This window comes from Oryza sativa, chromosome 6 (assembly GCF_034140825.1).
Source record: "Oryza sativa Japonica Group chromosome 6, ASM3414082v1".
Classification (NCBI taxonomy): domain Eukaryota; kingdom Viridiplantae; phylum Streptophyta; class Magnoliopsida; order Poales; family Poaceae; genus Oryza; species Oryza sativa.
Genome location: NC_089040.1, coordinates 5,042,095 through 5,056,478, shown reverse-complemented (window position 1 = coordinate 5,056,478; position 14,384 = coordinate 5,042,095). Strand labels below are relative to the sequence as shown.

At 43.5% G+C, this 14,384-nt stretch overlaps 2 protein-coding genes across 3 annotated transcripts; both read left to right on the top strand.

Annotated features, from left to right (window-relative positions):
* Positions 1-573: 573 nt before the first annotated feature.
* Positions 574-2,757, top strand: LOC4340391 (putative peroxiredoxin Q, chloroplastic). 2 transcript variants are annotated; one of them, NM_001421368.1, is made up of 3 exons: positions 574-880; positions 1,025-1,252; positions 2,293-2,757. In NM_001421368.1, the coding sequence occupies exons 1-3, from the start codon at positions 674-676 to the stop codon at positions 2,509-2,511; spliced, it is 654 nt and encodes a 217-aa protein (NP_001408297.1). In that variant the 5' UTR covers positions 574-673; the 3' UTR covers positions 2,512-2,757. The 2 variants fall into 2 exon arrangements, with proteins under 2 accessions (NP_001408297.1, NP_001408296.1); NM_001421367.1 differs by having other exon boundaries at positions 574-1,252.
* A 1,801-nt stretch (positions 2,758-4,558) lies between these two features.
* LOC4340390 (uncharacterized) lies at positions 4,559-5,422 on the top strand. The gene has a single exon (XM_015786692.3). It carries the CDS (start codon positions 4,652-4,654, stop codon positions 5,273-5,275), a length of 624 nt encoding a protein of 207 aa, XP_015642178.1. The 5' UTR covers positions 4,559-4,651; the 3' UTR covers positions 5,276-5,422.
* Positions 5,423-14,384: the final 8,962 nt, after the last annotated feature.

The window sequence follows — 14,384 nt, the reverse complement described above, 5'->3', positions numbered from 1 at the left end:
AGACGCCGTTGTTGTTCCTACATGCTAACTGCTCTAGATCTGACACCCTTGCTCCTAACCCGCTCACACCTCTTATAGTTGTGTTGCTTCGCATTGTCACCTGCCCCTATCGCCGTTGCTTACATGTGTTCGTCGCTCAACATTGGTACTTCACATCGCTGGCTATCTCATTAAAGTTGCCCTCATCGTCCTTCCACCCTGTCTAACCCCTCCATCACCTCCCAATTCCAAAACCCTATACCCTCTGTCGAGGTTCCGACGTTATCGTTGTGTCGAAATGTTACGTTGCCGGTGAGTTACCCCCTCCTCTCTCTCTCCTACCCATCCGAGCTTAAAGATGACTCTTTAACCATCAAACGATGTGACTAAGATTTCGCTGAAAAATAGCGATCCTAAAAGTATATATTTATACACGTGTTTATATCGTGCAACGTTATATCATACTACGTTGCTATTACTTAAAGTGATACTGAGGTAGATTGCAGAAAAACCAAGAGCTCACTATCAGCAGCAAGGGGCAGCAAGGCGTGCCACGTAAGCACAAAACCCCCCCTTCTCCTACCTCATCCTGATATCCCCAAACCACCAACCAAACACACACACCCAAACCCGACGAACAGCCGCAGCTGCAGGCCACGCATCCTCGCCGTGAATCTCCCACCGCGCTCCGGCGATGGCATTCGCGGTCTCCACCGCCTGCAGGCCGTCCCTGCTCCTGCCCCCGCGCCAGCGCTCGTCGCCGCCGCGGCCGCGGCCGCTCCTCTGCACGCCCTCCACCGCCGCCTTCCGCCGCGGCGCCCTCAGCGCGACAACAACGCCAACGCCGGCGCGCGCAGCACTGCCGTCGACGACGGGGAGGAACAGGATCGTCTGCGGCAAGGTGACGACGACGAACAATTACCCCTCCTCCTGTCGCAGTCGCAGGAGCACGATGATGCACGCCGCCGCGTGGCTGCTGCTGCAGCAGCTGAGCCCAGCAGCAGCGCGCGTGGCGCGGGCGGCTGATGACGATTCGTCGGTGCAGGTGAGCAAGGGCAGCGCGGCGCCCAACTTCACGCTGAGGGACCAGGACGGGAGGGCGGTGTCGCTGTCCAAGTTCAAGGGGAGGCCGGTGGTGGTGTACTTCTACCCCGCCGACGAGACCCCCGGATGCACCAAGCAGGCCTGCGCCTTCCGCGACTCCTACGAGAAGTTCAAGAAGGCCGGCGCCGAGGTCATCGGCATCAGCGGCGACGACGCCGCCTCCCACAAGGTCACTACACCCTTTCTCTTTCTCTGCACTTATAGTCTTATTATACACTTGAGTGAATTCTAATCCCTCGATAGAATTTCCTTTCGTGCAACTTTTTTCTTAAAAACAATCCAATACAAAATGTTGTGAAAAATTAAAAAAAGAAGATAGTTTATAGAATAGTGACATTTATCGATTCATTTAAAATGAAGTTTAAATTTGACCATTAGATTAAGAAAAAAAGTTTAGATGTGCACAATAGCTACTATTCATATTTTGAATTTTTCGTTTTTTATATCTCGTTGTCAATGTTGTATAAGTGTTGCTAAATTCTTCTAGAATTTATCATAACCATTTGGATAGTTTTTATACTGACGTACTCTCTTAAAATCGAAATAGTTTCCTTTTACAATGGCTTCTACCAATAGTATAATCAACGTATGATTTTTTTTAACTTTTATTTTTTAGTTTTAAAAATAGATCCTTCAAAAACTTATTTCCAAAATCTAAAACTTTTAGCCACACCAGCCTGTCAAACGGGACAAAACAATACTTACACGACACACATTACGGACGTGACAGTTTTGTCCTGCCATGCTAGTGAGTGGCGTGGCCAAATAACGCTGCCACACCAGCTAGACCGGCGTGACCAAATAACAATGTCGCGCTAGATAGACCAATGTGACAGTATTATTTTGCCACGTTAATCCGACTAACGTGGCCAAAGATTTAGATTTTGTAAATAAGTTTTGAAAGGGTTTAGTTTTAAAATTAAAAAGTTGAAAAGTTTAAAAAGTAAGAAAATATTGTATGCATAGACCGTTCATCAATCACACACACACATATATATATATATATATATATAAACTACTTCTCCCGTTTTAAAATATAAGCATTTTGTTAAGATTCATAGCTAGAAAATATTTATATTTTGAGATACAGATTATATCATCTTTTAATAACTGGCAATATAGTTCTGTAAATAATTAGCGATGATCAAGATGACAAGATCGGTTGTACCGGTGATAATAATGCGATGGAAGTTATTGATGGATGTGTAGGAGTTCAAGAAGAAGTACAAGCTGCCGTTCACGCTGCTGAGCGACGAGGGGAACAAGGTGAGGAAGGAGTGGGGTGTGCCGGCTGACCTGTTCGGGACGCTGCCGGGAAGGCAGACGTACGTGCTCGACAAGAACGGCGTCGTCCAGTACATCTACAACAACCAGTTCCAGCCCGAGAAGCACATTGGCGAGACCCTCAAGATCCTCCAGAGCCTCTGATTCTCTTCTTCTTCTTCCTCCTTTTTTAACTACAATCTCTCATGTATGATCCATCACAGTATACCGAGAAATTAATCCATCTGTTAATCTCTTCTCGATCGTTTTTCTCCCTCGGCATGTGTATAGCTAGTGTATCTGTAACTCTGTGAGTATATATACAGTCAAAATCGGTGGGCTGCTAGCTCTGAATTTTGCCGTAAGGCACTCTGATTTTCTCTACTTGGATTAATTTACTAATGTTTTATACCCCTCCCTCCCATTTTAAATGTAGCCATAACTTTTCGTGCCTAATTTTAATCGGTCGTCTTATTTATTTTTTTTAAAAAAAATTAAAAACATAAGTCACGCATAAAATATTATTTATGTTTTATTATCTAATAATAATAATAATACTAATCATAAAAAAAATTCAAATAAGACGGATGATCAAAATTGGGTATGAAAACTTATCGTAGTATTTATAATGGAAGGGAGGGAGTAGTTTTGTTCTTTTTATGTGGAGCCACCTCTAGTTGCTGGATTACTGTCGGATAAGTACGAGAGGTTAATTAGCGTCATCTCTGGTGTCCTGTATCGACTGTTGGAATCGTGCACGGCACGAGCTCAAGCAGTTACGGTTCTTTCTTTTTTCGCCGTAATTAATTAACCTGAACCTGCAGATGGCGTTGTGGTAAGATGCAACTTTTTCTTTTTCTTTTTTTCTGTTCAATCTGCTGGCGTTAAGCTGGTAGTAGTAGTTGTGTGTGTCACAGTGTGCATGCCCAGTTGTTCGGGCACTACCAGACACAGCGGTCACCGACCTCCATCACCGGCAACCTCGCGTGCGCCTCATCTTGCAGTTGCAGCACGGATCGTCGCCTCCTCGTCGTAGCCGAAAGCAAACGCCTCGTCTTTGTGGAGGACATTTGTCACGTAAGAGTGCTCCTACACGTACGATTCAGTTGTACAAGTATAGATATGTAACTATAGATCAATCAAATGAGATAATGTTTATATATCCTATAGCTGTTTATAATCGAAGATCAAATTTAGTTGTACATAAGTCGGTGGTTGGATCGTATGCATAGCAATTTTTGTCACAGAATTGTCTAAGGAACAAATGTTATACTACTTCTGTGAAGGGATCAACACGGTCTAGAATAAGCCTCTCTACACGATCTGCGAGTGTTACCTTGTGTTCTTAGTAAGTAGTAGTATAGTGGGATGGAACAATGGATAAATGCATAGGCCTATTGAGCTTTTAAACCATGTGATTTTATTTTAAAAGGACTTTTAATGTATGAACGTTGTAGAAAAGAGTTCTAGATCCACTATTAACTTTATAATGTTAAATTTATTCGTATGTACCTTCAAATAATTATCAGAAATTATCCAGCCATATTGCCATTCAACTTATTTAGCAAGGAAGAACGATACAAAGGACGGAGCCAAGCATACAGTGTTAGTGCTTGACTTTTCCTCCTAAGTGCTTAAATCAAATATTCGGGACACACGTCTTACACATCAGCATTTGCTAAGCATACATTGTCAAAATTTCGATGGTTCAGTGTGCACATCTCATTTTACACCGTAAGAATTTTTTTTTTATAAGCACCAATTTAAGCACTTGCATTGGAGAACAATTAATTACTACAAAATCTTGAATATTTTGGCACGAAAATAATAAGATCACCTATAGATATATCATTCCAAGTCATAGATTGCTAGAGAGATTAGCGTAAGTCAACTTAACGAGAGAGAAACAAGCTAACACCTTAATTTTCTGTATCATAGGTAAATTTTTCCCGTTGAATTTTAATCAACGGTTAGAGTCCGTCTACAAAGTTATCTGGCCTAAAAATAAACAAAGACTAAAACAAAAAAGGCAAAATGTGGAAAAAAAAGTTTAGGCATGGCATATCCATGGCAGCATCTACCATCTCCTTCCAGCTGATACCCAGCACCTTCTTCCTCTTCCCCCTGATCCCCTCCATCCAACGGCCCAGATTCACTCATCCGCCGCCTCCTCCCCGCCATTAAATACACTTCACCTTCTTCTTCCTCTCCCAAGCAGAGCACGCGACGCGACGCGACGCGAGCAGAGCACGCGCGCCAAGATTTTCCGAGAAGCAAAGCCACGCCGTCGCCGGCGGCGAGACCGATGGACCTCCTCGAGCAGCCGCTCGAGGCCGTCGCGTTCCGCCTCTACTCCCTCCCGGAGGCCGCGGCCCCCGCTGGCGCCGCCGCGTGGACCTGCCTCGCCGCCGTCCTCGCCGCGGCCGCCGCCGCCGCCGCCGGCATCTGGCGCCTGCGCGCCGCCGCGCCCGTCGTCGCCGCCATGGGTGGTGCTTCTTCTCGCGAGGATGGTTTGGAACCGGAGTCGTCTCCTGCGACGGCGGCGTCCGAGCAGGCGAGGTCGTCGTCGGAGAGGCAGCCCGAGCCGGCCTCGTCGCCGTCGCCGAAGGAGACGTACACGGCGTACTTCCACGACAGCTGCTGCGTCGGGTGCTGCGACATGGACGACGACGACGACGACGGCGAGGAGGTGCTCGAAGAGGAGGAGGACGACGACGACGAGCCGTCGGAGACGACGCCGTTCGAGTGGGAAATTGTTAGGTCTCTGCCTCTCAGCCCGACGGCGGCGGCGGAGGTTCGCCGGTACAGGGACTCGGCGCCGCTCGGCGGAAGCGTCGTTCGGCTGTGGAATCACGTCGCCGGCGGGGGCGTAACGGCGGCGAGCCCGAGGCGGAGGGGACTAGCCGGCGGCGTTGTCTCGGCCTTCTGAGCATCCAAAGGAGTAATAAAAATCAAAATTTTATTTATCGGCTGTTGTAAAAGTTTGTAGCTTTAAAATGTTCAGCATTGTACATATGGCTCCTCCCTTTTAATTTGCGCAAATTTTGCAGATTCACGGCTGCAAATTCGGCACAAATTCAGCTCAATCCCGCCGTTACTCATTTAATTTAGCTGCAAACCGTAGCTACACAGCGAATTTGCAGATTAATACTACGGCACGAGTCGATCGAGTAGTAGGTAAGGAGACGAGATTACAAGTGCAAATGCATCTTTATTGCTTTACCCTCACGGCTGAATTGCCGATGATGGTGAAATGCTCTCGACGCGACGTTTCTTGGCAGCCACAAACAGTCCAATTCACTCACCTTAACTCTCAATTTTTTTTAGAGAAGTGTATTTGTTACCCGGCCACTAACATTCAATCGGATATATGCAGCTATTTTATATTAGGAACTTAGCCTATCATAAATAACCCAATCTGAAATTCGCTTATATAAAGATTTGAACTCAGAACTTTAGGTACTACTCCGTACTAAGATTAGCGCAACCAATAAGCTACATACCCTTTCACACTTACCTTAACTCTCATGTCTGAACTCATCAAAGTTGTTTACCCAGCATGCTACACCTACCTTGGCAGCTTTCCAGAAGGCCCTTTCTGTATCAATCTCACTCCACTTAGGTTGTGCTTAGTTCGCACTAAAATTGAAAGTTTGGTTGAAATTGGAATGATGTGACGGAAAAGTTGAAAGTTTGTGCGTGTAGGAAAGTTTTGATGTGATGGAAAAGTTGAAAATTTAAAGAAAAACTTTGGAACTAAACACGGTGTTAAAACGGAGTGACAAATCAATTGTTAACTAGTACAAACTCAATTGCAAATTCATGGACCCTGTTTAGATGGGACTAAAACTTTTAAGTCCCTATCACATCGGATGTTTGGACACTAATTATAAATATTAAACCTAGACTATTAATAAAACACATCCATAATCTTAGACTAATTCGTGAGACGAATCTATTAAGCCTAATTAATCCATGATTAGCCTATGTGATGCTACAATAAACATTCTCTAATTATGGATTAATTAGATTTAAAAAATTTATCTTGCAAATTAGCTTTCATTTATTTAATTAGTTTTATAAGTAATCTATATTTAATATTCTAAATTAGTATCTAACTATAAAGACTAAAGTTAAAACTGGTCTAAACACCTCCAATTTGGCAGTTGGATCCATGTCAGGACTCAGGAGACGCCATTTGTCCCATCACAAAATCCTCGCTGCTACTGCCTCTGAAACTTTTTGGCACACTTGTCAGCCGCGGCGAGGCGGCGTGCCCGTTTGATGGCGCCAGCCCAGTATCGGCGATTTTCGCAGGATGGAGGCGTGCGAGATCCACCTACCACGTACAGTACTACGCCTCCGCACGGCGGATTGGAGTAAATTTCTTGCCATTAGAGATGGTTGGCGCGCGACATTGTTGGTTGCTTCGAGCTTGGGTGTGTTCTAGAGCTTGGGCTTCAATGCTGCCGTGCAATGGCGAATCGGGGACGCTCGGATCAAATGAGAGGGGCCACATGTGCTTCCCATAAGATTTTTTTTTCTTTCATGTAGAATTGAAATACTCTAGATTTCCTATAGGTTCGATTGTGAAATTTTCTGGTCAGAGCATGTTCTAGACAGCTAGTAGAAGTATGGATTATCTGTGCCACGCTTTCAGAATTCAGAACATATGGTTGCTCCGAAATTTTTTTACATCAGTATCGTCTATGGTATTTTTTTTGAAGTTATTTGATAGTTTCTTTTTACAAATATTTAATTCACAGCATTTTCTTTCTATCCATAATCTACTCTATCCGTTTCGACTCGTCGTTTAGGTTTAACCTAAATCAAATATTTTAATGCTTGACCAATCTTTCTCTAAATTCATATAGTTTAATATCATAAGATTAATATTTTTGATTTATCACGAGAAAATCAAGGAGGTATCAATTATTCAGTTTTAAGTTAGATCACGTCCTTAAGTTTGGCAGGTCTGATGATGTGCATGACGAGATGGGAAGATGTGGTTAAGGCAGCGTAAGAGCAAGTACTATAATAGTTGATGTGTTGTCTTTGAAAACGTCATTTAGAATTAATTGATGATGTGGAAGAGAGAAGTGAGAGAATATACAATGGAGGCCACTGGTACTAGCGGTCTCAACGTGCCAAATAGGATAAGACTATATGAAAGTCACACAATCTACAATGGAGAACACTATTGAGTACTATATTTTATGTTTCGGCCCCTGGTTATTTATATGTCAGCCCTTACAATATTTATTATTATAAGATTAACAATTTTAGTCCTTATAACGACAAAAAAAAATATGGATACCCCTAATCTACATATGGATCCATTGTTAACCTCCCACCATCTCCTTTTTCGCGTTGCCTCCTCTTCTCTGCATCCCAGTCCGCCGCCGCCGCCGCCGCCGCGGATTGAGGCGGCTCCCTCCCCAGCCACCGCGGATTGAGGGCGGCTCCATCCCTAGCCATCGTCGTGTCCTCTTCTTCGGCCGTCGACCGACGTCCATAGCCGCGTCTTGGTGGCGGCGCGGATGAGCTCGCCGGATCCGGACGTGGGCTCACCGGATCCGGATGCTGGCAACTCACCGACTCCTCAGAGGTGTTGGCGGCACACGACGATGACCTTGGTAATGGCGGCAGCGCACGGCGACGAGCTTCAAGGAGGTGATCTCTCTCCGACGGCGCGGAGGAGCTCGCCGGCTGCTGGGATCCGATAGCCCCCCCTCCTCCTCCAAGCTACTTGCTGAGGCCATTGATTCACCCAACCCATGACCTAGACCGTGGCTCCGAGCTGAGGCAGGTTGGGTTTACTGTGACCTATGCAGGTCACGCAACTTCCTCTTGCACCACAGTCCTCCCTACCACATCTGCCCACCCGCCTAACTTGAGGCCCGAGACCACTATCCACGGTGGAGTGTTGTACATGGCCTGAGGAAAGAGAATATGAGCTACCCCTCATGCAAGGAGTAATGTCTACACAAACTTCAAAATAAAAAAAAAGATGAAATAAAGGCTGGGTTGGACAAATAAATAAAATAAAAATATTGAGGTTAGTATGCTAAAGATAGTGTACATGTGATGTACTGTATGTATCCCCTCTTATTTTATATCGATATAATTAGATGCGACACTTGACTTTTCTATAAAACTTAATTAATCACCACAGGCAGAACTTTCTAGAGATGTCACTGTGCCAGGGGGAAGGAAATTATGCTGCGTGACGGTAGCAAAACGGGGACCTAATCTGACCGACGCTGTGACACACGCCGGGCTACTCCAGATAGGTCCCTTTGGCTTGACATCACATTCTTGTATCTTGTGCCTGGGCTCATGGCTCATGTGAGCAGAGGCAGCTGCCCCCGTTTCGCGTAGCCACAAGTAGTGCGTTGCAACGAGCCAAATGCTGCAGTGGCCCAGGACGGTGGAGAGCGGAATTGTGGCTCTCGGACGGTTTGGTCCTCTATCGGTGGGGCGGTTGATCGGTAGCAGCAGCACTGTGCATGTAAAGCATCGCTGCAGACGTCGCTGCAGTGCTTGACACTTTGACAGACAAATCGTCACTCTAGATTTCTACGTTTTGATTCTTTTTGAAAAATAACTTATTTTATGAATAGGCTTCTGGAAAAAAAAATTTATTTCAGAAATGAACCATTTTTTTTACACTAGGATTATTCGCGCCAACGTTCAATGTCTTAACGGTTAACGCCGATGACACTGGCGCTGACACCTTCGCCTCCCATAGTAGCTAAGTTGCTGTTGTGAATGGGGTCAGCGCCAAAAAGATTGGTGCCAAGAACATGTTTGCAAAAAAAAAAATCCAAAAAGATAAAATGTAAATAGTAAACTTCACAAAACTACAAGTATTTTGCACAATTTATCATAAAACTACAAATCTAAAAGTTTGGTTCACAAAACTATAGATTTAATGTATTCGTTTATCAACTACACATTTAGTGTCTGCACTTATCACAAAACTATAGATTTAGTGTCTCCATTATCACAAAACTACAGGTTTTAATGGAGACTCTAAACATGTAGTTTTGTGAAACAAGTTTTTAAATATTATGTATGCAATTTTATGATATACTATTGTACAAAGTACCTGTACTTTTATGATAAACGAAGACACGAAATCTATAGTTTTGTGATAGATCATGCAAAGTATATGTAGTTTTATGATATTTACTCAAATGTAAATGTTTTTCTTACAGAAGGTCCTTAGTGCGAAACTCTTTACAGCCAAAGGACCTCGTGCTATTGTGTGTATGTTTGTGTGTGTGTGTGTGGCATTTGAGGGGGGTCAACAGTCCAGCACTAGCATTGTTGGCGCCAAGACAATACTCCCTTCGTCAAAAAAAAAAAAAGACAAACCCTGTTTTCCGTGTCCAATGTTTGACCGTCTGTCTTATTTAAAAAAATTATGAAAAAAAAATAAAAAGACAAGTCACACATAAAATATTAATCATATTTTATCATCGAACAACAATAAAAATACGAATTATAAAAAAATTTCATATAAGACGGACAGTCAAAGTTGGACACGTAAACCCAGGGTTTGTCTTTTTTTTAGGACGAAGGGAGTAGACTTTAGCGCTAAGGTCGTCACTTACGCTGAAAAAAGGGTTTATTTCTGCAATAAGTTTTTTCTATGGATCTATTTATAAATAAATTTTCGAAAAGGGCCAAAATATAAAAAAAAATCCAGCATCGTCACTGCTCTGATGCAAAGATACGATACAGCTCGTAGTGGTAGTACTACCATACGAGTATCTCGGTACTGATATGGCACTGGCACAATACTGAATAAGCTGATCCTGGTAAATCTACTGCATTAGCAGCACTACTGTACCACTAGGTATTTGGCTGGATTTTTTTTTAAAGTACTGCACTCTGGTAACATATATAACTGCTTATTGAAATGATACTGTAGCTACTAGATGCTCAATAAAAATAGAATGTAATACGGGCTTCATGATACATAGTTTGCTTTCTTAGATATTGTTATCAGCAAAAAAAGAGTAAAAAATTTCAAAACATAGAACAGTTGTAATGATGAATCTATAACCTTCAAGTTCGATGTCATTTTCATGAGCAACTTCTAACATGGACATTCCAACATGGACACTGATAGTCTGCTCCGTGCCATCCTTGTTCACAAATATTACAGAGATTATGTGCAACCCAGATAAAATTGCTCGTCAGAAAACTAATCAGTTATTTTGGGCCAGCTATTTCCTACAATCCTATGTGGAAAAGGGGCAGCCCCTAATAGGACAACAGAAATATAGGGGGTGTTTAGATCCAGGGGTGTAAAGTTTTGGCGTGTCACATCGGGTATTATATAGGGTGTCAAATGGGGTGTTCGGGCACTAATAAAAAAAACTAATTATAGAATCCGTCAGTAAACCGCGATACGAATTTATTAAGTCTAATTAATCCATCATTAGCAAGTATTTACTGTAGCAACATATTATCAAATCATGGAGCAATTAGGCTTAAAATATTCGTCTCGCAAATTAGTTGTCATCTGTGCAATTAGTCAATTTTTAGCCCATATTTAATGCTTCATATAGGTGTTCAAACATTCGATGTGACATGGTGAAAAATTTTGGGGTGGGGTCTAGACAGGGCAATAGATGAAAATCACATAAACGATCTGGACCCTTGTCCCAATACACAAATGTTGCTAGATGCTCAAATTTCATGCCATACCACAAAAAGGAAAAGAAAGGAGAGAGAAAACACACTTACTTCTCCTTGTCCTGACTGCCCTCATGATGATCGCTACTAGTTGTTGCTGTGGAAAAGAGGATGTTCTTCTGAAAGTTATAGAACAGTGCTTATTAGTCATTACATATAAGAACATTTGAAAAATGATAAATCATCTCCTGTGGAGGAACAAGAGAAAATTGCCCAAAAGTTATGATTGGTGGTCGAAAATGTGTAGGTAGATAAAAAATTTATCTCTACATTTGTCGTTTCAGATTTCATAATGCACAATTTTTTTCAGTGGTCATTTCAGATTGCACATGCCATATCTAGAAATCATCTATCGGTAATTCGTTAATTTGTATTGTCAGATGCAAATCATGTATATAATATAAATACAGTTATGTATCAATGACTTGGCCGAGCCGAGTTCTAAGCAAAAGCACATACAAAGGGTATGCAAATTTTTTGTCCGAATTTACCACTAGAAATCACAACAACAACCATATAGTATAATTGAACTAATAGCTGGGGCTAAATGCCGGCTGAGTTGACCCCGATAGTAACTGGTTGTACTGCTTGGCAATTTTCCTGCTGCAAAAGAGAGTAACAACAACAACAACAATAAGATGGCACCAAAATCACCATTAAACTAACCATACATTATAATTAAACGCAGGAGCATTTGAAAACCACACATTTACTCAACAAAGCGCCTATGAACTCACTCAGAAACCGGCCAAGGAGCGGTAGATACCACAAACCCGTTTATATAAATCGGTCACTCGTTAATCATTCAGGACAAGGTGTAAACTCATCATGAATATAACTATAAGTATTTTTTTCACTTGCTTCCAGACCGTTTAACCAATCAAGGTAGAGAAATAAAAGGTCTGTTTGGGGAGCTTTAAGATTATGAGAAGCAGCTGCTAAGAAGCTAGCTGGTGAGAATCTGGAGAAGCTGGGAAATCCAGCTTATGGCTTCGAATCTGGAGAAGCTGGGAAATCCAGCTTATGGCTTTTAATTTATTTTCCAGATTCTACACCTACATATTTTCAGAATCTGGATAAAAAACTAGACTGTTTAGAGAGCTTCTGGCAACTGGACAACTGAAGATTCTAGAAGAAGCCGCAGCTGTTAGAAACTCCCCAAACATACCCAAGGTGGGAGAAGGCAAGTACCAGCTCTACTCTCGCGAGGAATCCGCGCCCCGAGCTGGGAGATCCTGGACAACATCGCCGCAGCCGGCTTCACTAACCAACACCACCATCTACCGAACCCTAGCAGCAACAATCCACGACCGTACACAAATCAGCCAGAACCGCGGGCCAACCAAGTAACCGAACACACCCAGGGGAGGGGGGGGGAGCAAGCGAAGAGAGACGAACCTTCCGGTGGCCGGTGGGCAGCGGCGGCGGCGCCGCTCTCCTCCCTTCCACGACGGCGGCGAAGTGGGAGGACGACGAGACAGAGAGTGTCGGAATTTTTTTTATTTATAATTTTTTTATTAAAAGTTTTACAAAAATAATTTTCCATTTTGAAAATTGACGGAAGGAGTCGCCTACCGCCCTCTGGGAGGGCGATTTTTAAAAATCGCCCTCTCAGAGGGCGGCGAAAATGACGTGGCAGACGGCCGTTCGCTCTCGGGCGACGGCCGTCAACGAAATTTGCAGGCGGCCCCCTTGCCGCCCTCCGCTAGGGCGATTTTATACTGTGCGGGGGGCCGCCTGCAAATTGGCGGCGAGGGGGGGCATGGAATTTTGCAGGCGGCCCCCTTGCCGCCCTCCGCTAGGGCGATTTTGTACTGTGGGGGGGGGCCGCCTGCAAATGGGCGGCGAGGGGGCATGGAATTTTGCAGGCGGCCCCCTTGCCGCCCTGGGGGAGGGCGATTTTTGCCTCTCCCCCTATAAAGCCCAGTCCCTCCTCTGTGAAATTTCATTATATTCACTAAAAATCCAAAAAAAAACAAAAGAGAGAGAGGGGAGGGCAGCAGAAGGGGAGCGGCGAAGCCCTGCTGGTTCGCTCAATTCATCACAGGTATGCTCCCATACATCTTTTGCATTTGTACTAATATGTTATGTTTGAGTATATATGTTGCATTTTAGTTTTAGTTCCATATATTTTAGCACATCTGTAGCACACAGCACATATGTGTAGATCCAGAGCATAGAATATAATAGTATGAATTGAGACATAGACAGTAGTGTTAATTGTAAGATGTAGTTTAGTTTGATCTGGAGAATGTAACGTAATTTTAGAAATTTAGAGAACAATATTGTAGAGAATGTAACTTAGGGCGTAGTACAGAAATGCGAGGTTAACGCAGTTATTGTTTTCATCAGGCACAATGTCAAATAAGGTCACATTTCAGATAGTTCACGGTGAAGGAAATATTAGATTTGGTCCAGATGGTGTTGATCTGTCAGATTTTGTAATGACATCTAAGGACATCGATAGGCCTGCGGAGAGAACATTTCAGTCAATTTATAGTTGGTTGTTGAGAGGATTTAGAATAGACCAAGAAGTCTACACAATGTCAGTGTCAGTTGTAGTGAGTCGTGCAACAGAAGGTTATTTTTGGGAACTAATGCCGATGGACAGCACTGATGCTTGGAGACGGTATGTGGAAATGGCTTTTGAACGGTCATGGCCCCTCGTTATATTTGTGTCGGTACAAGAGAAAGATATAAATGTTTCAATGCAAACCGAAGATGTAGAGGGTCCTATCAATGCAGGGGATGTTGTTGGACCATCGATGCAAAATGAGGAAAATCAACCAAGGGAGGAGCAGGCTATGGGCATGGCGGATGAGGGGGAGAGAGTCGGTATAATTGTTGATGAAATGGAGAGGGAAGATTCGGATAATGAGGAAGTGGACGACGACGCATCATCCGATGAGGAAGGTGATGTAATGGCCACTGATTGGGCAAATGAGGACTTCTCTGGACTTGTTATATCAGAGGGTGATCATGTACCCTGGGAGTATAAGGAGAACGAGGTAATTGAGGGTGCAAGATATGCTCATAAGGATGAGATGAAGGAGGCGGTGAAGCATTGGGCAGTTTCCTTGCAGAGAGAGTTTAGGGTGGTCAAGTCAACAAATTATGTGTATGAAGTGAGGTGCATGAAGGAAGATTGTCCGTGGCGTGTCCATGCATATAAGGGTAAATGGAATGATTATTGGAAAGTTAGCATTGTGACCGAGCACAAGTGCTACTTACAAGGGGTGGAGAAGTATCACCGAAACATCACTTCAGCTTTTGTGGCAAGTGAGATGTACAGCAGTGTTGTTGGTAACATTGGCTTTGAACCAAAATCA

Coding starts and splice junctions, on each gene's coding strand:
- LOC4340391 (NM_001421367.1), top strand. CDS start 674: ATGGCATTCGCGGTCTCCACCGCCTGCAGGCCGTCCCTGCTCCTGCCC. Junction 1,253..2,292: donor ACGACGCCGCCTCCCACAAG/GTCACTACACCC, acceptor ATGGATGTGTAG/GAGTTCAAGAAGAAGTACAA.
- LOC4340390 (XM_015786692.3), top strand. CDS start 4,652: ATGGACCTCCTCGAGCAGCCGCTCGAGGCCGTCGCGTTCCGCCTCTAC.